Here is a 25,328-nt window from a genome sequence, read left to right as displayed (position 1 = left end):
GGCAAAGAGAATAGCTAATGTTTCTACCTTCTCTCAATTTTTTCAATTAGAAGGCTGATTATTTTTTCTTAATACCAGATTATGAGGTGAAAACATGCTAATTGCTTATTTACAGGAGGAGAATGAGCGAAAGTGAAAGCAGGGTTGAATCTCACTCAGGAAAACATCACATTGAGAATAACACCTACTGATGGCTAAGAGACAGGGGGTTGCATCTAGGAATAAATGGACTCCTTTCTTAGATAGGGAAGTAAACAGCCATGAGTAAAAACCACCCCTAACAAAACTCCTTAATGCATAGTAAGGTAGCCAAATAACCACATCACTTAGCAAAAGGAAGGGTGGGTATCACTTTGAAGAAACAGGCCTCAGCACTCGGCAAAGACACTTCCACAGTGACTGGTTCTAAGCAGAAATGTGGGGCTGGGGACTTGTCCACACATTGCAAACCCAGCCAGGGAAGCCACTGGAAGATTCTGCCACCAACCTGCTTTCTCAACTTCACGGAAGCAGTTTTCTCAAAATTTAAGGTAAATTCATTTGCCTTTAGAATGCACTACCAGGATGTCCCCAAAATAAGTAAATAAATTTCTTTTTTTATCTAAAAAGTACCCTGGCCAACTCAGATAACTAACATGTACCTCCTAGACATTATACAGCAAAGTATGCGAACAGGATTGCTTTCCTTTGTATAAACTGAAGAAATGAATGAAGTGAATATTTATACTCAACTGTTAAACGGTACTATTATCTCTCAACTAAGATGATGACAATAAGTATTCCCATGCACAGACACCCAATATTCTACTAATACTGTGTCTTTCCAGTTGATTCTAGTGGTGTCCCATGATGCTGTCAGGACAAACATTTTGCTGGGTTAAAACCCCTTCACACAGAAGACAGGTGGTTGAGAACATGGTGGGCGAGTTAAGTCTATAAAGACTTAAAGAGAAAGAGGCCCAAGTATGTGGTCGCCTGGTGCACTTGCCTGTTGCTTTTTAAGCAGGATGTTGACGCTGGTCAGGTCTTTGCCATAGTCGTCAGACTGAATCTGGCTCTCCAGGCCGTGCAGCCATTTGTCCAGATCTGCACAGCTCTGGGTGAAAAGTTCGGCCTTGTTTGCATCAAAGAGCCGCTGGGCCTTGGTTTGGGTGGTGGATTCAAGGACTTCCCACATGTTATGTAAACCAGTGAGTTTCTCCTTCACCACAGCTTCCGTCTCAGGCTTTTCTGAAATCAGCTGCATTCCTTCCTGGAAAACATAGATAAATACAGTTTGCTAGGGAGCAAAGGTCACTGTGAAGACCAACCCTAAAGTATTTAATCTGTGATGTACCTATTCATTCAACCTATAGAGCCTTTCCACATAAGGTTACCGCTTAATAAAATGGACAAGGGCCTAGTCTATGTACACTACATGGCTTTCAAGAGTCTAGCAAGAAGTGACCATGGCATGCTGAAACAGTTCCATAGGGGGCAACGGGAAGTGCTCATGACATCAGATCTCATCTCCTCCACTCGGCCCCAAAGACGCTAAAACATTATTTTAACCATTAAGAGTCTGGAACAAGGGGGCACCTGGGTGGCTCAGGCTGTTAAGTGTCTGCCTTCAGAGCTCAGGTTATGGTCCCAGCAACCTGGGATGGAGCCCCGAATCGGGCTCCCCGCTCAGTGGGGAGTCTGCTTCTCCCTCTCCCTCTGCCCCTTCCCTCTGCTCCCTCACCCCTGCTCATGCTCTGTCAAATGAATAAATAAAATCTTTATAAAAAGTCTGAGAAAGAGAAGAGGGGAGGGGGGAACTTCACGTTCATGTTCAGTTATGCTGCACAGAATCTCCCTGTGCCAAAATGATACATTTTAGGTTATTATAGTGCCTAGTCACCGAAGAAAAATTGGGAAGATTTTTAAAAAATACGAAATATTTCTAAATTCTGTGCAAATCATCAGCCTCTCACATTCCAGAATATGTGATAGGATCAAGACAGTGGCGACTCTGTCCAGGGGGCTCACAGCCCATTATCCGTAGTAGGTGAGAAACAAAACAGAAACCGAACAACTAGTACTCACTAAAAGACAAATCAAGTGTTCTGCGCCACACCTGGCTGGGTTTCTGCTTTTCTCCCTTCTACTGAGTCAAAGTCAGGAACTGGCTAAGTGGGAGAGGGACTGCTCCAGGCTGTGTAACTTCTGTACGGGATCAGACAGGACTCAAAAAGGCCAGAGTCCATGCTAAAGAGAGGAGTTCACTTTCACCGGGTCACTCTCATGCCATGGCCACACCACAGAAACAGGAGCCTCATCAAACATTTTAATTTCTCACCTTCTCAATTTTGTCAAGCCATTCTTTGTTGGACGCAAGTTCTGCCATAAATGCTTGATGTTTTAACCATTTACTGTGCAGATTTCTGGCTTCGTCATAAGACATGTCCTGGGCGGTAAGCATCTTTTCATTGATCCAGAGAGATAGCTAGGAAAAACAAAAATCAGAAAGGTTTCAGAGATTGTGATCACAGACATCAGCCTTTTTTCTGCCTGGAAGAGTTGTTATGTTGTACTATGCGTACAGCACGTTTCCATATCAACAGACAACCAAGTATTTACTTTACAACCCTGACCCGTCATGACAGGTTATCTCCATTGTATGGGAGATGTACCTGAGCCATGCTCCAAAGTACGTAACTAACGTTAAATCCAGAAGTACAAGAGCTCTCCGAGCCAGCTTTCAAAGTGTTTGGCACGTGTAACCAGCCTTCCCCCCAAAGGCTTGTGTTTAAAATTCTGCCCTAACCAGTCCAAGTCACAATCTTCTTTCTCTTCTAAATACTTGTGCCAGCTATACCATGTAAATCATGATTAACTGCCTTTTACTCTATTCGGTAATCTTTTTACTCTTTTAGTTTTCTATTATATATAAAAAAGACCAAACACAAAACCCCCCACTCTTTTATCCCTCCCTTCCCTTCACAGCGTATCTATGGGAATGCCAAAAAGCATAAATAACTTGTTCACTGTAGGAGTAAAGCAACAACGATGCCCTCTTTAAGTTTCCTTCAAAGGCTGAATCACCTTCACCTCTTTTTCTATAGCCTTTATTTCTCTAAAGAGCCCTCCATTCAGACCAAGAACACTCCCCAGGACTTGATTTTGAGACCCAACATGTCTCCTTGGATCTAAACTCTGCAAAGGCTCACAAAGCCGGCCAGCTGCTGACAGATCTGAGAAAGGCGTTCTCTCATGAGGCCAAGGGTGGGAGTCAGCCCAGCCCCAGGCCCTGGACACGCTTCCCTTGCTGGCTTTCATCCCGATTCTCTGGGCTCCTTACTGCCTGCAGTTGGCCAGGCCAAGTCCTAATTCCCACCGCATACACAGCACTAAACCGGGAAGAGCTTTTTGTTTGCCTAAGAGAAAGATACACAAAGGAATGTAGGATCAGCCTACAACCAAAGATCTTCAGAGACCATGTCCCTTCTCCTGTGTGACCAGGAGAAGCCCACTTTTGTGGCACCGGTCGCTGCCACAACAAATCTGCACCCCAGACTCTCCATGGTCCAATCTCCAAGGTTTAGAAATGGCATAGAGAACCTTCTCTCACAGGACCAACATTTGCAAGGCCATTTACTCACACTCAGGGCTGCTGCTGGGAAAGGCTTCCCCATAAATTGGTTTAAACAACCGAAAGTCTGTTCTCTGAAAATGAGGTCAAGGAGGGTGATGCAGGTCACAGGAGCACCCCTGGCTCCGAATATGGGCAAATTCCCAGGCACCATGTCTACCTTTCTCAGCATATTCACCCACCACGCAGGAGAGGGGTAGGGGTAGAAAGCAAAAGGTACTGAGATCTTTGTTGTCATTCTTTATTGAGGTGAAAAACCAGTAAATCTCATATACCCCTTTGTAAGCTAGGACTATATAGATTGGTTACATAACAATAGGGACACTACATTTCCTACTTTAAAAGAATCACCTTTTTTCCAGTTATCTGGGTAGCTAAAATCTGAATTATTATGGCCATTCATTCAGTCCAAGGGGGAAAGAGGTTAAAAGGAAACCAAATGGTAAAACTTCCCCTGTCTTCTACATACACACAGATTAAGCACAATAGAAGGCATTAATCCAAAGTGCAAAGGACATTCACATATTTTTGCTATTCATAACCACCTACCCAGAGAGATTTCAAAAAAAAAAAAAAAGAGCTACATAAAAATCAGAGGCTTATAAACAAATCTGCTTTTTGCGGAACACAGCATCCTACAGATAAAGCACCATGCGCTACAGCACAATGAAATGGAGCTATGGAACTTGCTAGTTCATCAGCCCTTCATCAGCATTCTGCAATCAGAACTACAGTTAGTATTTGTGGGCATTTGCAAAGGTCATTTAAGAATATACTCATTCTCTGCAGAAAAGAACACTGTGCAGATTGGAAAAGGATAGGAAAAATGCTTTGATCACTGAATCAAGCTCAGAGCAAAGCAATGGAACTTGCTATCCCTTGTGCCACACAAGTCTAGTTATACTGCCCTTCTAAAAAAAAACAAACAAACAAAAAAAAAAAACCCTTCAGTTTCTGAATGTTGTTTCCCTATGGTGTGAGGGAATAAAACAGAAAAGCAGTAACTTCTAAATCACTTTTCAGGAATTCACATTGAAATACCGCTACAAAAACTGTGATGTGCTTTATAGCCCCATCTACAACCGGGAATAGGGGGCCCCTGCAGTAAATTTCCCCCTCCGGGCAGTGGTTATAAGGAATGGCAACAAAGGCAGATCTCACAACCCAAGCCTGCTCTAGCCAAGGCACCCACGGGGAAGGGACGGGGGACGGGAGAGGCGGGGGGGAAACGATGACAACTTGGATTCCCGAGACTTTGGACAATACCCATAGCCGGAAATGGTACTAAATCCGACCTGCAGGTGCTATGGAAGCTTTTCGAAGCATACTAGATTTTCAAATGCAAAGCTGGTCCATACACAAACTCCATTCTCAGAGATCCTGGCTTAAAGGGTACCTTTAAATTTAATTTTTTTTAAAGAAGGGGGAGGGGCAAAAGGAGAGGGAGAATCTTAAGCAGGCTCCATGCCCAGTGTGGAGCCTGACTCGGGGCTCAGTCTCATGACCCTGAAATCATGACCTGAGCCGAAATCAAGAGTCGGACACAAAAAGGGTATGCATTTTAATGAGGCTGAATGATGCAGAGTTCACAGCCAAAGAACACTACACACCTGCCCTTTGCTTGCTCTTCTATACCAAAGGTTTTGGAGCCTCCAAACCTGACCTATATTCCGTCACCCCACGGAAACTCTACGTGCTGAGGTGGGAGAGACGGCACCCCCAGCAGATCCTATGGTTGTACTAACTTTTCATGAGGCTCCAGGAAAGAAAGGCTGAACCAGGAAGACTTAGCAGAGCAGTCATAAAGAGACCTGCACGTCATTCCCAGGACTCAACAGGCCGGCCAGAACCTTTCTGCATGCTGTGAGGGGACATCACGGCAGGACTGAGCCCTTGTGGCACATCCAACAGTCAACTGGTGCGTGGTGAAGAGTGAACTCCTTAAAACCAACGGTGCTAATCTGAAACAAGTAGTAACGAAGATCTGACAACCCAGTAAGACGATTTCCTGTGATTCCACTGGGAAAGGACTATCATTTTATCCACTTACCTTCCCTACACGTTTCTACTTATGAATCCACACATGTATAAATGGAAAACGGGAAAACTTCATTTGGGTTTCTCTCAAGGGTTCCTCTTGTCTCCTCACCTCCTGCTCTTTTTCTGGTATTCTTTCCCCCAAATTTAGCCTAGGTTTCACCATGTTGAGGTCCATGAATTTCATCTCATTAAACTTGCCTTTTAAGCCAGAGTATGGAATCCTATTGACTCCGTCCTCCCCCCAGGATGGCCTGAGGTTAAAATGAGTCATCCATAGTACTACAGGGGAACCATCAAGGGATAATACAGGGACCGCGCCAACATGTCAAAGGCAAAGGCCAGGCTGCAAACAGCTCCGGATTCATCCAGGGCTAAAGAGTCACTGGGTATTCACTGTGGAACAACATGCACCCCTACACAGCTAACTTCAGATCCCATTACTCTCCTCTACGTCCTGTTTGGGGGACACGAATACCTCTTTAAATGAGCATCCAATCCAAATGGGTTATTAATGCTCGCTGTCATGTGAAGAAGCACTCCTGTCTTCAGCCTGTCTGGCTCCAGGCAAATCCCTCACAGATCTAGATTCATCAGAGTGGCACAGGAAGCTGACAGACCCTAACCTACGCAGTTTAGGGGCTTGCTTTCTGAAGCTTTACCTGCTAGAGCATACTGCAAGATTCACAGTGAGACAGCAGTAGAACGGACATGAAGGATCGCTTATCACACACTCTAACACGACTGCCGGTAGGGCTGTATTTCTTCTAACACGCAGCCATGTGTTTGCAGGCAAGGTGTTGTGATGATTTCAGTCATGTTCTTCACGCACGACCGGATCCCGTCCCCACACCCACCAATGCCCCTCCCACAAGGGCCCTGCAGCTTCATTTGGATATCCTTCATCCCATTTCTGCCTCCAAGGGGATTTAACCCAATAAACCAGAGAGGACGGAGTCTCAGTGTTGTTCTCTGGCAGAGAGAAAAATGCGATGTGCTCATGAACTCATGAACATGTGAAGGCAGCCAGATGCTTTTCTCCAGCTAGCTTGCAGAAAGACTGCATTTTTCTAGCTAACTTTAGTTTTCCAAGTTTGTTTATGCATGTATCAGGGGAGCATGAAATAGTAAGAGAATCAATAGATTAATACCACATGTTAAAAAAAACTCAGGAGTCTGAAATTAGAACTGCTGCTCTTGGCATGTTAGACACGTATTCAAGGAACCTGAAAGATGGATACTCCAAGGTCTTCAGTGAGTAAGAAACTCAGTCCATATTTTTTAAATCTTTGCTTCTTACCTGTGTAGCCAGTCCTGTTCCTTAGTTCCTTCCTTCTTACTTACAACATGCTATTAAATAAACGGTCTAGGGTATCACACTGTCTTCGACGACGGGGATGTTCCACACCCACACTGTCCAATATGGCAGCTGCTAATCACAATTGACTACTGAGCACTTAAAATACACCAAGTATGGTGGAAGAACTACATTCTGAATTCTATTTAATTCTAATTAATTTAAAGCAAAATAACCACATATGGCTAGGGTCCACTGTAATGGACAGAATTCCAGACTATTCTAGATTAGAAGAATCTAGTTACTCTAAGTGGTAGCTTGCAGGCTAGAGAACTGATGAGGTGCCATACTAGCTCAGCTAGAAATGAATTTCTGGGCCTCAGTTAATTTTATAATCCCAAGGGCTCTTCTTCCAAGTGCTCTCGCTCTCCTTAGAAGAAAGGGAGGGAGGGGCTGACGGGAGACATACCTCCTGACAATCTTGCAGGAATTTCTGAAGATCCCTGTTGTCCTTCAATCTCATCAGAAGCTCGCTGGCTGCTTCACGATTCTTCCGATGTCTGTTGTAACAATAATAAAAGATTACTTTTAAAAAAGGAAATACAGAATCTTGAAAGACTGAATTTACAACTCAATGTCTTCCCTGGGTTTCTGCATATGATAAAAGCAGTTTGCTTCTACAGTTCTCATTATGTCAAAAAGACAAGATAAGTGAGAGAATTTAGCATCCTCCAAATGAGTAAGCCACAGTATGAGACACCAAAGCACCTGTCCACGCCACACAACAGGCAGAGGATGGCCTCAAACTTACCATATAAATCCAGGGCTTCCTAATCTGGCGCTCGGGGAAAAAATGTGAGCATGCACTGTGTACAAGGCCCCATCTACGACACTGCAGGAGAATCTGAAACTCATCTTCAAGAAACTGGGGTGACAGCTCTGGCTAAGAAAATATAGATAACCATATAACCGGCTTCAAATTAATGTCTCCTAGATAGATATTTTCCCACCTTGAGAAAAACTCCCCTCAAACAACAGTGAACCAAGAATGAAAATTCTGAGACCTGTGAGATTATCTACCTACTAGATCCCACTCTTTATTAATGGATAAAGATAATCAAGGTTGAATGAAGCTGAAGCACGAAACCTCAAGAAAAAATTCCTAAGAACAGGTAAGAGCTGCTGGGCTTGGGGAGTGACAAGGGAAATGGGGTGCCGGCTCCCCAGCCCGAATGCTGTACACAGGGCTTCTTCACACACACTGTCGTGGTACCAGAACTCCGCAGTGCACTTCCTTCAGGCGCCCAGTGGCTTAGGTTCTCCACCAGAGACGGTGAAGAGCAGCTAAGGGCATGCCGGGAATGCCGTGGGAAGGATGGCCTTGACACAGTTCTGCGGCAACAGGGAGGCGCTCCGCCACACCGAGGGCTAAGCAGCAGTGCCCTAACACGGCTTCCCCGATATTCCCGGGGAACCTAAGCCAGCCAGCCAGCCAGTCAGCCGAAGTGAAGGGTATTAACTCGGGCAGATGAGGAGGCCTGGTTTTCATTGAGTCTCAAAGCAATTTCTTGCTCCATGTGCCTGGGCAAGGTCTCTCTTGCTGGGCCCCCATGGAGGGATAAGGAAGAACACAACCTGATTCTCTACGATGCCATGAGCAGCTCGGGGGCACCAGCTGCTGTCTGACCTTTAAGAACCTTCCTTGGGAGCAAGAGCGAGCTTACAGCGACACTGTGGGTGACACGGGCCCTCAGTGAATGCTGGCAAAACTGATCGTGGCAACACAGCAGCCGTCATCTGCCTGGGGAACCGAAGGGAAATGCTCTCTGCTCCTACAGGGCGTCAGTGCCTACAGAGCAACTAGAGTAATACGAGTAGAAATAATACTGCCAAGTATATGCTAGATACGCATAATGACTTTCTAATGCTTTTTAGTTGAAAGGGGTTTCATAGCTTTGGGAAAAGGGACCTTAGTATTTTTATATCACTTAGGTAAAACGCAAAAATAGAAAAATATTTCTTAAATAATGCTAAATGGAAATAGTATATGCATGTTCAAGGGCATAAAACCCCAAGGCACAGATCGGAAAGCAGAAACTAAAACGTGCCAGGGATAAGATTAAAGGCTGTAGCTTCTTCCCCAACATTTTAAACATTCTATTTCTTTTATAACAACAAAAAATAAAGGCCAAAGCCTCTTTACGGCATTGATACCCTTTCCCAGATACCAAAAATTTGAAAAAAATTTATTTAAAGACTGTTAGTGAATTTGGGCTAAAGGAATTACTGTCTAAAAATGTGGGTGGGGAAGGAAATGTCCAAACAAATTTAAGTTCCCAAACCTCAAATTCCAGTCACTATTTGTAGGGGTTGTAAGAAGATAAAAAGCCAATCTTCAGGAGGAAGGTAATTTGGAGTCAGGCACGAAAATGCAGGTCCTGCCTTTAGTCAAAGGTCTTCAATAAGAGACCCAGGTCCCTTCCACAGTGTCACACCCAAGTGCTCAGAAGGTGAGGAGGAATCAGAAACTGGCAGCTATAACAGGACACGTACCCTTGAAGCTCATGGCAATGGTGGAAATAAAAATAATTCAAACACTGTCTGAGAAGTCTTCCCACGCAGAAACACAACCAGACAGAATCCTGACGGTAGCTTACACAGTCAACCCTCACACATGCCCAACAGATTTCCGGCCGGGCAGTCTCTCTCTTCTAGTGGGACCAGTTAGAAGGGAAAGGCCAAATCGTGATGCGGGGCCCCATATCCAAATGACACAGATCTCCGAGAGAGCATGGTGATGGCGTCTCAAGGGCACGCTGTGCAGTGTGAAAAACAGCTACAGGGGCAGCACACCTGTTGCTGACTCAGAGAACCCTCGAGAGAAGTGAGTGGGGCTTCACTGTTCACCAGCGGCAGCAACCAATGGCGTTTGGGGAAGGCCTTTCAAGCTGGATCGTGGATTTAATTATAGGGAAGGACCTTCTAAAACTTGGCCGTAGTTTCCTACAGTCCTAAGGGTGTTCTTTGTTTGGGGCAAGGTTAAATCTGTTGCTTTATTTCCATTTCTCACCCCCTACCCCTATATAAGACTCAGAAGCTACTTCAAACTCTGAGGCAGATGCTAGGTCTAACTCTGGTTCTTGTAAAAAGTGAAGAACCACAGGTGCCTGAGTAAAACAGATGGATACTACCAAAGCGTTTTCCCGTGTGAGATGGGGTCTGGCTTTACGAAGCTGGATCCCGTTTCCTTGCTCTCCCAGGACTACACTGTGGCTGGAACTTCTTTCGAGCCAGGAAGCTCACCCATTCACACGCCCTGGGGCAGGCTTGGACAGCAGGCTCCTTTCCACCCAGGCATGAGCACTTTAAAGGTCACTCGCACCCCACCCACATCTGGTAAGAGCCAGTGTCTTTGTTCTAGTATTTTTTCATTTCGACAAACTCCGTGGTAGTCGACAAGATTTCCAGAGAACGTAAGCACGTTATAATGATTTTGTGTTTTATGAAAATAGCTTTACAAGAGCATCAGAATGTTTCTGGACAGGGGATTAGATCTCAGTGTTCAGATACTCACTTAGCTTATGGCCCCACAGCACCTGGAACTCACATATTTGTGTACTTTGATAACAGACAAGTATCCTCTGGGGTCAGTTTCTGATCCAGAGGGAGGCCTCTGGGGATATGAAAGTGAAACCAGAATTCAGTGAACACGAGCTGAGGAAAATGTAGTTGTCCTGAGGGCTGATCCATGGAAAGCCCCCTCCCCCTTCCATCTTTCTTTTGTTTATGGATAATATGCTCCGTTTCTTCTTCAACAGAAATCCTAAGGAGGCTCTGGTACCCCAGGAGCCCAGGCTCCGAGTCAAGGGCAAAAGGAAGGTTAAACCACAACGGAGGGCTGCTGAAATGTTCTCCCCCGTCCAGGAGTCTCCAGTCTTGACAACGTCACCTGCTTCCAAAAACCCCTCACAGCTGCAGCACCAGGGGATGTATGAACACACGCAGCAAAGCGCAAGGCAGCTGCACGCCTGCCTGGAAGCACGTGTCCCTAACGGCCAAGTCAGCCCTCAGGAAACCAGCTGTACGCGTCTAACACAGACGAGCATGACGTGCTGTATGCACAAAATAACTCAAGACTGAACATTAGGAAGAAAGGAAATTCTTTTTCTCTAAGTTAACAATACCTTGCCTAATCTTTGTTTTTCACACTCACTCAAGGGTTTGCTGGATTTTTTTTCTTTTTCGTAGTTGTTTGAAGAGCAACAGATACAAAATGATAATATACGTTATATCCTATTCCACAGTAGCACCCTTCGAAGACATGGCTGAGGCTCTGAATCAGTTGAAAACGCTTGGAAGCGCTAAAGCCAAAACCTCAGTCTTCCCGGGGAGGGAGTAATTCCCCCTTTCACTCCGTATCACAAAAATTTCAGGGTCCCAGGAGACCCTCTTGGATATCATAAGCAAGGAAACGTTCTCAGCAAGAAGTTCTTCCTTTCCACTGCACTTGAAAGCCAGGAAAGAAGCCTGTCGATGACATCAGCTTCACAATGAGTGCTTAAATCCAGCCCAAACTGGGACCACAGAAGATCGGGTGGAACGGAGGCCAGAGACTGACCCAGACGGGCTAAACCAGGATGCAACTGGCCAGACCAAAACCGCCTGTCCTGGTGCATCCAAACCTTGACCTGCCCTGACCTCCCACTTCAGGAACAGGCAAGGCAGGGTGAGAATGAGGGTTGCAAACAGAGTACACTGGCCTTCAGTCAGGGAGAAAAATCGTAACTACAAATACGTGAGTAAACAAAAATAAAAGAAGGCATCAAATCGTGGAGATGCCTTGGCAGAAGAGGAAAGGGCTTTTCTCTCATCATGAAAAAATCCTATTACGGCATTATCCAAGCCAATTTTCTGAGAAGGGCCTGATAATGCTCCTTTGTGGCTCTGCCAGGTACTCAGGATAAGCAAACCTCGCCGTGCCTCCCTACTCCCTCCTGAAAGGCTTCAGAGGAGTCTGGCGTGGATGAAGGTGAACGTGGGCTTAGCTGGGGAAGTGTGACTCTCGGGCCCCCATCACGTGACAGGCTACACCCAGCAGCTCTTGAAGGGTATGGCTTACACCTGATTGCTAATTGGCATCATGGCTCTTACAAATCTTTGATTAAGTATTAGTATGGCTTCTTGGGGTTTCTTTTCTTTTGTGGTCCACGCCTGACCATGAGAACCGCACTTCCAGGCAGTCATGTGCTGCTCATTGATTTTCTGTGGTAGGTAGATTGAAGTTTACCAGCTGTCCAGACCCTGCCCACTTGGAAATTCATACTCACAGTCCCAAGGACTTGTGGCTAATGCTTGAGGCTGGGAGTCCCAGGGTGCCAGACTCCCTCAGGAGCCGGAGTGCCGTACCTGTCATCGATGGAGTCCACCTTCTCCTGGATGCGATCCGAGTTGATGTTCCCGTCGCTCACCAGCCTCCGGCCCGTCTCCACAACAGCGTTGATCTTCTCCTCATTGGCGTCCATGGTGGTCATGAAGTCCTCTTGTTTTTTAATAGCTGCTTCAGCTCCTTCCAAGGTGGTGGGCATTTCAGTGTGGGCCAGAACATACTCCTTTTTCAAAGAGAGACAACCAAAATGAGAGCAGGATGAAACACAATGAAATACGACCTGTTTTCAGAATAACACGAGCTACCTTTCCTATGTCCTAAGTTTCCATGCAACACGTACCTCATAATCCTTGCTCCATTGTACTTAAATAATCTACTGAATCAGAGAAAACAAAAGGCTGGGAGGAAAAAACCTAGTTGTACCCCGTAAGGAACGAAATTTCCTTAAATGGTTCAATGGCTAAACTTCTTCCCAAAGTCAGCAAGGAAACGAAGCAATGCTTTGTGCATCAGCCACCAGGGTCCTCTCATGTGCCCACTGCCCAGTGGGAACATACTCTTCAAACTCTCTCTTGAAAAGAGATTAACAACCCTGATGCTGGCCACCATCTTCAGCCTTTTTCTTTCTCTAGTTTCTGCCTTGTGTCATTGGGTGAACTCCCTGACTCTTCTGGGGCAAGGAACACAGAACCACTTAGTTCCCCCACCAAAAAACAAACAAAAACAAAAAACCCCAAGCAAACAAATAAAAAAACAAACAAAAAACCCTCCCTCGCTGTACCTTTCAAATCATCGAACTGGATCACTGCCTCACAGGGTATGGCCAATGTAATGCAACACTATGAGGACATGCCATGAACATAAGAGATCCTCGAAAGCAGCTGAAACGGAACGGTACCCTGCAGGGCAAGACAGTGCCGCAGGAACCTTCAGCGCCCGTCCCCTACGCTGTGATGGGTTTCAGTGCCCTGGCAGTCAGAGGGTAAGAAGCCCCTCAATTATCCCTGTTTCCACCCAGGGTGCTCTGAAGCAGCAGCCTGGCTAGAAAGCTTCAAACGGCAAGCAGGACTTGCTGCACCAGGGAGGAGGCAAAGACAAGTGAGGAGCAGTACCTGGTTGTTAAGGAAGGCCTCGGCCTGCTTCGTGTCCCTAAGAAACTGCTGGTAGGCATGTGACTGCGAGAGAAGGTTCTGCCTGTTCTCCCACATTTTGTGCAGCTCATTCCACCCAGTGTCCAGGGCCTGCAGCCGCTGCCGCAGAAACATGTACTGGGCGTCGGTCTGTCCCTGGGTGACCATCTCGCCCATGTCCCTCATCTTCTGGTAGTCCTCCTCGTAGTTGTCGATCTCGTTTTTGATGTTCTCGTGCTGCGTGAGGAGCTTCTCCGCCTCGGTAAGGGTGTTGGGCATGTCCTCAGAGGCGATGGCCGTCTGGGTCCGGGACAGCCAGGACTGGAAGTCGTCCAGGTCCCGCAGGAACTGCTGCAGCTTGCTGGCCTCTCCCAGGGAGGCCTCGCGGTTTTTCAGTGTGGTCTTCATCTCCTCCCACACGTCGCTGATCTCGGCCAGCCGAGACAGGATGGCCTGAGCCTGGTCGGGGTGCTCGGACTCGAGCTTCTCGGCCTCTTTCTGCAGGTCGCTCAGCTTCGCCTCGATGGCCACCAGGTCCCGCTCCATGCCGGTCAGCTTGCGCTGCAGGGCCATGACGCCGGCCAGGTCATTGCCCAGGTCCTGGGTAGACTCAATGACCTTGGTCTTCTCTCGAATCCAGGATTTGGTTTCATTGCATTCGAGGTGGTAGTTCTGTATGCTCAGGGCAGAGAGAAGAGCGTCCTTCTTCCTGTCCACCAGCTCTCGGAACTGACTCCACCTGTAAGCACAAGGGCACGGACAGAGCCGTGTCTGAAACAGGCTGACAGCTCACGGCTACACAGTGACATTAACAGTCAAGGTCAAAGATGTCATGTTTTCTCTCCATCTCTGCTAGGAAAATAAATGCTTTTTGGAAAATCATCTCACTCAGCATATGTATACCAAATTATCATCAAAACACCCAGAGACGAGACATAATATGGAAAAAGCCTGACATGAAGAGGCACTTGTTCAAGGAGCTCCAGTGTGGACCGCACATCTGTCCCCCAGAATCAGTTACTTTTCTGTAACTGCATTTCTGCCATGAGGATTTTTCTTATCCCTGAACTGCAGCTAATGAACATTTTCCAAACCCAAAATGCGTGACAGTCATCTTTAGAACTGAGGCCACCACAAGCTATTCAAATGTGTTTATTCAACAGAAAGATAACACCAGGACAAAGGTCTAACTCGATAATCAGGACTTCCACTCTCCAAATACATCTAAAACATGCTAAAATTCTGTTCCAGAAATCATCTCAAAAGGGACAGTAGCGGTGCCACCTTGATGCCATGGTCCACACTGGGTACAGGCCTCACACTAACACCTTAACTTCTGATGTGGGGACAGGCAGGTGCCAGGATGCCTTGAATGACATCACCCCAAAAGACACTTCTTGCAAAACCAGGGTATGTTGAAAGGCAGATGCCAATGCTGTGACATTAGGGTCATATTATCAGTGACCCCGTGTGGAAAATTCCTGACAGGAAGGCTCCACCAGGGACCCCGCCCTCCCTGCGCCGACACACAGAGAGCCAGCACACTGCAAGCTGCACGCTCACCTCGTGTTGAGTTTGTCCTGCTGGGCTTTGATTTTCTCGCTTGGGTGGCCGCTGTGCATGAGCTGCCGTGCGATCTGGTTCACCACGGCGACCCGGGAAGCCTGGTTATTCATTTCCGGTTCAAGGCTCTCGAATCTGGAAAGGCAATTCAACAGGGTACTCACCTCCTCGGTCACGGGTGGTAATGGGGGGCAGCTGGTGGCCCTGACACCACCGGCAGCGCACCCACTCACCTGTGCTGGATGACTTCCAGGTCCTCCAGCTTCTCTGGGATCTGCATGTTGTTGAGCCACTGCTCCTTCTCGTCGATCCAGAGCTCACAGGCGTCAGCCTCACTGAACATCTTGTACAAGGCCAGGGTGTCCTGCAGCGCCTGCTTCCTCAGCCGCGTCAGCTCTGCCACCTCCTTGTACCGTTCCTCAATGCCCGACAGCCTGCCCCTCACGTCGGGAGACTCGGCATGCTCCTGGGGGAGGGCACCGGCCTGCTCGTGCAGCGAGTCGATGGTGGGCCTATAGTTGGCGATCTCCTCCGCCACGTCCTTGTGCTTCTTGACCAGAGACTGTGTAGAGTACTCATCGTGACCCACATCGTTGCTGGAGGCGATCCTGAGGACGTCCAGCATCCACGCATCGATGTCATCGGCATCTGCCTGGAACTGGTGCAGCAGGGAGGCCTCCTCCAGGCGCTTCTTCCGAATGGCCGAGAGCTGCTCCAAGTTGGCCCACTGCTCCCGGATGTAAAGGATCCTCTCTCGGATCTTCTCGGACCCGAAGTGCTCTTCCGCGATCATGTCTTCACCTTCTTTGATGGCCTGCTCGAAGTGGCCACTGCGGCCGCTCATCTCGTCCTCGAACGCCCGGTGCTTACTCAGCAGGCGCACGACGCTGGTCAGGTCCTTCCCGTAATCGTCGGAGGACAGGATCTTCTCCTTCTCCCGTATCCAGCCCTCCTCTTCGGCCATCTCCCAGAAGAACTTCCAGAGGCGGCGGGACTCTTCCAGACGAGCCCGGCGTTCAGCCGCCAGCTGGCAGAGTTCTTGATAACAGAACTCCATGTGGGCCACGCGGTCTCGGATCACCTGAGGGTCGCAGGGCTTGTAACCTGTTTAATGCAAGGAAGGAATGTGGGAGTCTGACGGCTAAAGCACAGGTCCCTGCTTATTTGCAAGTAGTGAGTTACACTCGTTTTCTCACCACCACATTGCCAGTTCCATTCTCAGTGCAGGGCCATGTTATAAGGCAATGGAGAACCTTCTAGGGCCTTGCCTGGACATGGGTGGGTGGGTGGAAGGCAATGGTAAGTGTTATTTTTTTGCCCCAAGTACAAAGTGGTCATTTATGAACCAAAAAAAGCATATAAATCGTAAGAAAAAGATCAGCTGCGTTTGTTTCTCAAGTATAAGGAACACAACCAAATCCTTTCAAACATCCTTTAAACAAGGGTACGTATGACCAGACGTGAAAGCCGTGAGATGTTTGAGCAGCCACACCAGGGCGCTGGATGCATGGAGTGTGATCTAGGCAAAGTGTGACTGCCAAATGTCGAAGTGCAGAACCGAGCAGTACTTGAGTATTTAACGGAAACACATGTCCATTTCGGAAGAGCCCGGCAGAGTTAAAAAGTACCCAGAAGGCCACCCCACTGCAGCTCATGTACCCATGACAAAGCCACTGGGAACCTACAACGGCCCAGTAACTTCAAAATGCCCCCTGGCACACACCACTTATCTACTTCTATAAAGATGGACCTCTGGTGGCGAGGACGGAAGGTCTGCAACAGCCCATCCTTACCTTCCCCGTCTGTTGCAAACTTCTGGGCAGAAGCATTGACACCTCGCACCCGCTCTGCCTGGATGCCAATGTCCGCCTCGACCAGGGCGTGCTTCTGCAACAGGTCTTCCACGCCGAGCAAGTGTTTGCCGTAGTCTTGAGACAGTAATAGCACCTGTGCACCAGAGAAAACAGAGGGCACATCTGTGCAGAGAACCTTGACTTCAGAGTCTCGTACTCTCTGGACAAGCTGAGAGCCGGCAACTCGGCTGCACCCTCTCTCCAGCCCCCCACCCTCCCTGCATCTCTAGGGGGGCAGAAGGACAAGCAAATTGGAACAAAACCAAACAAACCCAAAAGCCTGCATCAGGAGAGACATAATAAAGTGAAGATCATCTCCCCTGGAATAAATAGGTCAAAAATACACTAAGAACAGAAGAGAAAAAAAGGGAGTGGGGGAACCGGTAGGACGTGTGAAGTGGGGCTCAAAGAAGAAACCACCGCAGCAACAATATTCCAGAAGAGAGAAACGCTGTAGTTATTGCAGAGTTAAAAAAGAAATCTCCCATAAGTTGCTGACCCCTTCCATGGATGTTTCCCTCAGTTAAAAGCTTACTGGTGTGTCTCGGTAATACATTGTCATTGGGAGAAGGATCTAGCTGAAAGCTTACAAACCACATCTTGAACCAAGTAAAAACAGGGTCAGGTGGCTTCCTGCTTGATTCGGGTCTGAGCAATTTCTTTGGCTTAAGTCTGAGTCCACTAACACTTTCTTTTCTTCCTTCCATCAGCTCAATGTGGGGGCCTCATCTGACTTCCTCTCCAGATGGAATTTCTACTTCACTCCTACTTCTGAAGGAACTCTCTGGCCCAAATTTTGGGAACTTTAATGTACAACATGATTTATAAAATGAAAAGCGCCTCCCTGCCAGATTTTATGAACATTTCTACTTTGAAAGGTCAACACAGACCATACTTGAGAACATCATAAATCTGGGACAGTAAGAGGACAAACTGATGGGATGAGGTGACCCTATCCCTCCGCCAGCAACGGCTCAATAGGTTAAGCAAAAGACGAGGGCTTACATCCCAGGAAGAAATCTGTCGCATAAGGTCGAGCTTAGGAACACAGCATGCTGAGATAAAGGGGGCTTCACTGTACTGTCTACAAACTGCCCTGTTCTATTCCAGCTACGGAGCTAAATGCCTTCCAGCTGGGGGACTGCTTGACACGGGTGAGCCTTCTACGCCCGCAGCAGAGAACACAAACGGGCGCAGGCCTCTGGCACAACAGCAGGTCTCTTCCTGGGCAGGAGGAAAGCTTGGAAGTCTATGCTCAGGCTGTCAGTGAAGGAAGGAGAAGCACAAACTGGAACCGGCAGCCATTTCCAACCAGCCCATCCTATGATGTGTACGCCTGTGACCACACTTCATCCTGGCTGTAACCGAAAGAGGGAGGTGGTCAGAGCGATCCCAATTTAAAAACCAAGAAAGGAGGCTCAAGGAGACTTCACAGCTCCAGCGCTGACCGTCTGAACTGGGGTCGCCTGGTTCCCGACCCACACTCCACCCACACTACCTACCACTCTCCCGTCTGCCCACGTTATCTTCCTGGGCCCCTTCCCCACAAGAGCCACCCACACACAGATCAATCAAACGGAAAGCCACTTCAACTCTCAAGAGTAAAGACACAGAAAACCATCATCTGATTGATTCCCTACTGTGGGATAGACCTAAATTAAATCTAAATCACTGTAGCACATCTCTGGCTATGGAACTGGTTTTCAATACAACTTTTTCACACCTCACATCTAACTCCTGAATGAAGAGTCTTCCCACAGGTAATGTGGATTTAGAGAGTGGGCAGCTAGGGCACACTGGGCGCTGTGTGGTCGGTGGGGGAGGGGGTGGGGTGCCAGGAAAGAGAAGGCCTGCTGGATCAGCTCTGGCCTCCTCTCACTCAAGTTCTACCTTCATTTCGTCCATCCAGTCCATAATGTAGAGCATTTCCTGGAATATCTTTTGCAACCCCAGGTTCATCTCGAGACGCTGCCTCCGGGCTCTGAGCAATTCCAGGAGGTACTCCCAGAGCCGGATGACATTGTCTTTCCTTGCTGTGATGCGTTTGATGTCATGGTAGTTCTCTGCCTCGAGCTCCCTGGCCACGGCGACCACAGCCTGCACGCGTTCCTCGTACGCGGCAATGTCTGTCTCAATGGCCTCATGCTTTTTCGTGGCGGCCTCGACTGCAGGAAGGTCGAAACCAAAGTTGTCCTACAGAAAAATGGGGGGAAGAACAAAACCACACAAACACAAAATAAAAAAGCCATCCAACTGTAACAAACAGAGACAGAAGTTGAATCTCAAACACAATCTCTGGTGGTCCTACAGCCACACTGACTTGAGCCCCGCCAGCTGCTGGTCTCCGCCTTCCCTAGGACACTTAACACTCCTTGCTAGAGCTAAGATGCCCTCCCTAAAGCAAATCAGCAACTTCTCATTTTGTGACTGGAGCAGGTGACAGTTTGTGTGAACCCAAGGAGAAAGGGAAGTTACTTTTACTTATTTCATGACCAGTCCAACTGCCTTGAAGGATCAGATGGCCAAAGATGAAAGGTAAGAGAAATCTCTAAAAACTAGATAATGTGAGCAGTTCACACTCACTCACTGGCTCTAAACAAACTCTGCTTGAGCTGCTTCCAAATCTGCGAACAGTTAGATAAACAGAAGAATAAGGACACTAGAAATGATAAACATCCTCTTCATGGGAAGTGAGCGAGAAGGCTCGAGTTACTTCAGAACAGTGGGTGTTGATAAGTAGCTGTCCTGTGGCCCTCGGGGATGGTCCACGTTTCTAGATGACCCCGGGAGCAGGTCCCCGAATGAGGTCTAGAGCAGCACCTGGGACACCAGACGCTGGTTTTCACTCAGCCAGGTCTCCCTCATAGCTGCCTTGCGGTCGAATCTGCGGGCGAGCTGTTCCAGTTTCTCCTGTCTGATGAGCTCGTTCCGCAGTGCCAGTTCTCGCTCGTGTTCTGCTTTTTCCAGTCTTTCCCAGGCCTACAGAGGCGAAAAGGGGACAGTTTCCTGCAATGTCCAAGGAACTCTCCTCGGCTACAGTCAACAGCTAGTACTTCTCAGTAATCCCGTTTCCACCCTCACTCTTAGGCCTTGAGAAAAGAAGTAGTTTTCTCTCTGTTTAGCCTCATGGGAACGCTCTTTCCTATCTATATCTGAAAGTCCTGTGCTATATTTGGAAAACAAAACAGTGTAATAAGGAGCAACATAACTCAATTATAAATCTCTTACTTTGAGAGGAAATGAAGTAATTACCTTCAACAGCTCTGATCACATAAAAAAGATAAATGAGTTCTCAGAAAGAAATCATGACTCTCTTATTCACCCCATCCTGAGCCACTTTTTTTTTTTTAACATTTTATTTATTTAAGTAATCTCTATACCCAGTGTGGGGCTCAAACTTATGACCCCAAGATCAAGAGTTGCATAGTCCACCAACTAAGCCAGCCAGGCACGACCACCCACCTTTTTTTTTTTGAGCTACTTCTTTTTAATTCACACATCTGAGCATTTTGCTCCAAATCCTCACCAAATGTTCACAGTAAACTAATTTCTATGAAATGTATCATACATCAAAAAAATTCCACTTAAAATAATCTAAATGTACAAAACTGACCACAGTTCTAGATTTTTCAAATTTCTACCTGGAAATAATGCCCACCGTGAAATTCTGTAATTACAGACAAAACAGACTGAAATGGAAACTGCTGGACAGCCTCTCTGACAAAAACAGCCAAAATCCTAAGCCCCAAACTTTAGAGATTCTAGATACATGAAATAAGGTATCGAGTTTTCCCTTCTGCAACTTAAATATGCTAGAGTTGACTGCCTTGGGCAGATGAGAGTAACAAGGTAAAGAGAATGAACCAAGACTGGTTTGACAGTCTAACATTCCCTCCCAAAACTCCAACAGATCAACCCACAAGTATTTGCTTGACACCCTGCAAAACCCAAGCCACTGCTGTCACGCATCAGTTCAGCAGGCCAGGATGGACCCTTTCAGACTGCCCTCTTAGCAATCAAGACCTAGAACCTGAAGCCTACAGAAGGTCAAGGCCCACACGGGACCAAATGGCTCAGCTTTACCTTGTTAATGTCAGAGATGAGCTTGCCCTCCCGGGGCATGTAGACCTTCTGATTGTTGGCCCTCATCTTGCTCTGAATAGTAAAAAGCAGCACTTCCAAGTTCCCCTTCTCAGTAAACCTAAGTACAGGGGAAAAGAAAAAAATATATATATATTGTTCCTTCAAGGGGAAAAATTCATTTGCTTTTGGAGAAAAACATCTTTCACACAGCCATACAATTTTGAAAGCCATTTATCTCTGGTCTGATTTATGTGGAACTCATGTTAGAGAAAACACGGTGCATTAGTTTTTGGGTATCACAGACCGCAAAATGCACCCAACTGTGGAATTTTGCTGGGGTTGGTTGGTTGCTGCTACTGAGATTTATAGTTGGGGGGACATAATATAACTCTTTTATTAATCACTTCATTCAAGGTTTAGACTATACATCCTGGACGATGGACTTCATTCAGAGAGCACAGCTGGATACATTCAGCAAGAATTACTTCAAATGACTTTCAATGGGTTTCAGAGACCTTAGCAAGGAATTTACAACTGCGCTGGGTTGCAGAAAAAGGAGGAATGACTTTTGAACTCTAAGAAGGGATAAGGTCCATAATCCTTATTTGACAATTAGAATTTTCAAAAAGAAGTCAAAAATCAATTTGGGGGACAGCAAAAACTGATCTAACAGATAGATATAAAACAATTTACTGTCTGTATTCAACACATCGTAGTTACGCACTTTGCTACAGACTTATTAGCAGGCCTGACAATGGGTTACTGTCTCAGGCCCACTATGAGTCTTGTAACAAACAATATACATGTACTCAGCTACTTCTCTACCATCCAGAACGTAAGGAGTTCTGAAACACATCAGGTACAAGGGTTTGGGAAAAGGGACTGGAGACCTGTACCATTTCTTAGGATTCTCAGGTATCAGTATCACGCATACCAGGGGCACAAACTACTGGGAAGGCTCGCAGAAGGCGTGGTTGGTAGCAGAGTTCAGCCACTTGGGGTCAAATGAAAAAGAGCAAGACAGGCCCCTGGAGAGCCGCTCATTAAGAGATGAGGTCACGGAAGTCAGAAAACAGGGGTCTGAGGCTGCCATCATCTCTCTTCCCACATGTACGGTAAGGCATTCCAATCTGCATCTTACTTGGGCGGTTTCTCCACAGTGCGGTAAGTGTTGAATGCCTGAAGCTGTTGTTGAACCCCAACCAGAGAATTGGCAAATTTGCGATTGTTCAGGATAATGATGGTTTGTTCAATCCACTCCAGAAGGTCAGAGGCAAGTGACTCATACTTTTCAATCATTTTTTCTGTTTCAATAGCATTGTCAAGCACCTGTGAACAAGAGTTAGAAAAACGAACAGTAAGATCATATTGCCAAGTAAGGAAAACAGGATTATAACCCTACAGGAGCACGTGCACACTTAATGACTGGCTTTGAAACTGTCCTATGCTAGGCTGGCCTAAGCATTTTAAACTCGAGGAACTATGCCTTAATAGGCACTCAGACTGTAGCTATTACTTGTGAGCAATGACAGCTTAACTCAAGTGTAATTGGTTCTGTAACCTCCCAACCCCCAGGCAAAGTAAGACTCTCAATGACTCCTATTGCCTCGGATCCAGAATTCCTAGACAAACAAAAAGGGCTCTGTTTTGCTTGGTCCTGTCCCATGAATGCCCATGAATTTTCCATTCTCGTTGCATTGAGAAGACAATATCATCTGGTCTGATGTGTTTTGAAATATATGGCAGGTGAACATCAGCCAAATGAAAAACAAAAAAGCGTAACAGTGGGGCCCTTCCAACTGGGTAAGTAGGATTTCATACCCATGACATCAGCCAACTCATCAGATTTCCAATACCCCATTATCTGGTAAGGTTAAGGGGAGGAGTGTCTCTGGGTCTGAGATGCCCCTCAAATCTCTCCCTAAACACTGCAGCTGCTGCTCCTACCTCCCGTCACTCTTAGGGATAGAGAGGCTTCTGCCTACTTCCCTGCCTCTGATGAGCTCCTGCGAGAACAAGGTGCTCAGTGGCTGTACGTTAAGATGTGAACTTTAATCATGTCTCACAACTTAAAAAATTGGTGTGAACTCACCTTTCCAATTCGTTTTCCTTCAACAGCCAAGGCCTTCATCTTCGAGAAGTAGTGGTAATAGGTCACCACATAAGTGATAATGGACTTCTCATCAGGGTGGTCCACACTGATATCTGTAACCCAGAGAAGGTTTTGTTTAGTACTCTGCTCATGGTGCGACCACCCAGGCAGCAGGAACAGCCCAGAATAACTGCTGAACACTGAAACAGGCTAGTGTCTTCAATGTTTATATTTAAGAGCTCTGCTGTCAGTGCATTAATTACAAGGCTAATGAGAATGAAACCATCTCCCTGACTCTTTCATGATATGAATATTCATAAATGACTTCCTACTACTACTGTAATAGGACATAGAAGTCTTTTATTTTTATTTTATTTATAAGGACATAAAAGTCTTAAGAGACATGATCTTTCCTCTCCAGGACCCCAAGCTACCAAGAAGAATACTAGAGAAAAACGAGAAGTCTCGCTGAATTCTTAGCAGCGTGGCGACTAGCTAGGCGCAGCACGCTCATCTCCTTGCCCACTTCCACTCCCAAACTGGGCTCGTGTTTCCTGAATCTGCATTTCTGCTGATGCCACCGGAACTGCTTCCAGTCACTGAGTCTTCGGACATCCCTATCTTATTGTTATCCGGTATTCAATTAGTCACCAAATCTGAGTCCAGATGACTCTATCTATGGAATCTTTATTGTCACTCATGTTCATACTCTCATGGTCACATAAGCAGACCAGAAGCAAGAGCTTCCTCACTGGGTTTCCCTACTACTCAATTCACTTGACACATTTTCCCTGGTTGATCTTCCAGAAGCACGGCTGCGAACACACTTTCTCCTAGCTCAAAATTACTCAAAAGTGCCCTATAATCTACAAAAATCAAGTCTAAGCCCCTTAATCCTCTAGAATTTGCCTTAACTTTCCTTCCCTTTCTTCCAACCATTGAGTATTTTTCAGGCTCCCTACAAGAGCCAACCACTGTTGTGACACTTCTAATTCTAGAGCCTACTATTTTTCTCAGGCACAATCTGAGCCAAACTGGACTATTCAACATTACCCACACACATGCCACAGTTCCCAATATTCCTTCACTTTACTCACAATTTCCCTTTGCCTCAAAGGTCTTTCCCCACCCCATCACCTTCTTCCCATCCTTCAGGGTCCACCTGAGAAGTTACTGCTCTAACACAGCTGTTTCCAATCCCTGCAGCCAGAATTACTGTCTCTCCTCCGTTCCCTTGAAGACTCTGTTTACATGGATAAACAGTCCACTCTCTGCCAGGTACTGTAATTTACTTACACTTATTTTCTTTGTTTTACGAGACTACATCCCCAAGGGTTAGGAACCCTGTGTCTGGGTACGCCCCGTGCTGTTCCCTCTCTCAAATTCCTGGTGTGTAGTCTTGCATAAAGCAGGTAGTCAGTAAATATTCACTAAGGGAGGCAATAAATGTATGAAGATGGCAATTGTTTGAGGTATGGCAATATTGGGTGACACACTTAACTTGGGACAGACAGAAAAGAGAATACATAGGATGACCCTTAACTGATAATCAGGTTCTTTTTCCGAATGCATACGCACGTGTGCCTTCTATCTTCCTGGCAGCCCTGTGGGGCTTAAAGATGAGAACGCTAGGGCACAGGGCTGGAAAGCTCTCTGCCCAATGTCTCCGAGGCAGCCTATGGCAGTGGAGGCCAGAACAGTAGCTACTAATTCCACCCTAATAGTCCCTCTAGCCACCTCTGCACCTGCTCAGCCCCATCCAAGTATGCCCCAAGGAGAGAGAAACGGAGGAAGGCCAAAAATAAAAAATACAAATACAAATCCTGTATGCAATTTAATCAACACAAAAGGTCGACATAACTGGGAAGATGTGAGCAGGCAAAACCCCTGTGGGTTTGTACCTTGTCTGCAACTGTATCTTAGCCGATGCTCTCTGGGGCACTGGACACCTAACAAGAGCTAAGGACAACTAAGAATCAAGATCAAACCCACAGGATAAGTGACATCAACTGCCATTTTTAGCTCCTTGTCTTGTGATCTGGGGAACGTATATTTCCTTTTTCATACTGGGAAGTGACTGGAAAGATTAACTAATGAGCAAGTTATTAAAAAGAAAAAGATTATTTAGCACAAAGAGCTATGGCTGAAGAAGAATGTCTTCTCATAGCTAAAATAGGAGTTAAGAAGAAAGATTAATCACAGCCCAAGGAATTTTAGTTTTCTGTTTATATTAAGAAATCATTTAATGGGTTAGCACAAAGATAATTTTATCTC

At 46.5% G+C, this 25,328-nt stretch overlaps 1 protein-coding gene across 4 annotated transcripts in view; it reads right to left on the bottom strand.

Annotated features, from left to right (window-relative positions):
* SPTBN1 (spectrin beta, non-erythrocytic 1) overlaps positions 1-25,328 on the bottom strand; it is a 194,803-nt gene that overhangs the window by 28,495 nt on the left and 140,980 nt on the right. For all 4 annotated transcript variants that reach the window (XM_002914046.4, XM_034659139.1, XM_034659140.1 and 1 more), the window contains 13 exons: positions 23,055-23,167; positions 22,104-22,291; positions 20,963-21,080; positions 19,700-19,858; positions 18,770-19,072; positions 16,820-16,973; positions 15,260-16,130; positions 15,027-15,161; positions 13,446-14,202; positions 12,354-12,556; positions 7,417-7,507; positions 2,321-2,467; positions 989-1,252 (listed from right to left, as the gene is read on the bottom strand). In XM_002914046.4, the coding sequence (XP_002914092.1) occupies positions 989-1,252; positions 2,321-2,467; positions 7,417-7,507; positions 12,354-12,556; positions 13,446-14,202; positions 15,027-15,161; positions 15,260-16,130; positions 16,820-16,973; positions 18,770-19,072; positions 19,700-19,858; positions 20,963-21,080; positions 22,104-22,291; positions 23,055-23,167 (3,503 nt within the window). The remainder of the gene's footprint in view (positions 1-988; positions 1,253-2,320; positions 2,468-7,416; positions 7,508-12,353; positions 12,557-13,445; positions 14,203-15,026; positions 15,162-15,259; positions 16,131-16,819; positions 16,974-18,769; positions 19,073-19,699; positions 19,859-20,962; positions 21,081-22,103; positions 22,292-23,054; positions 23,168-25,328) is intronic.

This window comes from Ailuropoda melanoleuca, chromosome 4 (assembly GCF_002007445.2).
Source record: "Ailuropoda melanoleuca isolate Jingjing chromosome 4, ASM200744v2, whole genome shotgun sequence".
NCBI classification, from domain to species: Eukaryota; Metazoa; Chordata; class Mammalia; order Carnivora; family Ursidae; genus Ailuropoda; species Ailuropoda melanoleuca.
Note: the sequence above shows the minus strand (reverse complement) of the source record. Positions and strands in the feature narration are given on the sequence as shown.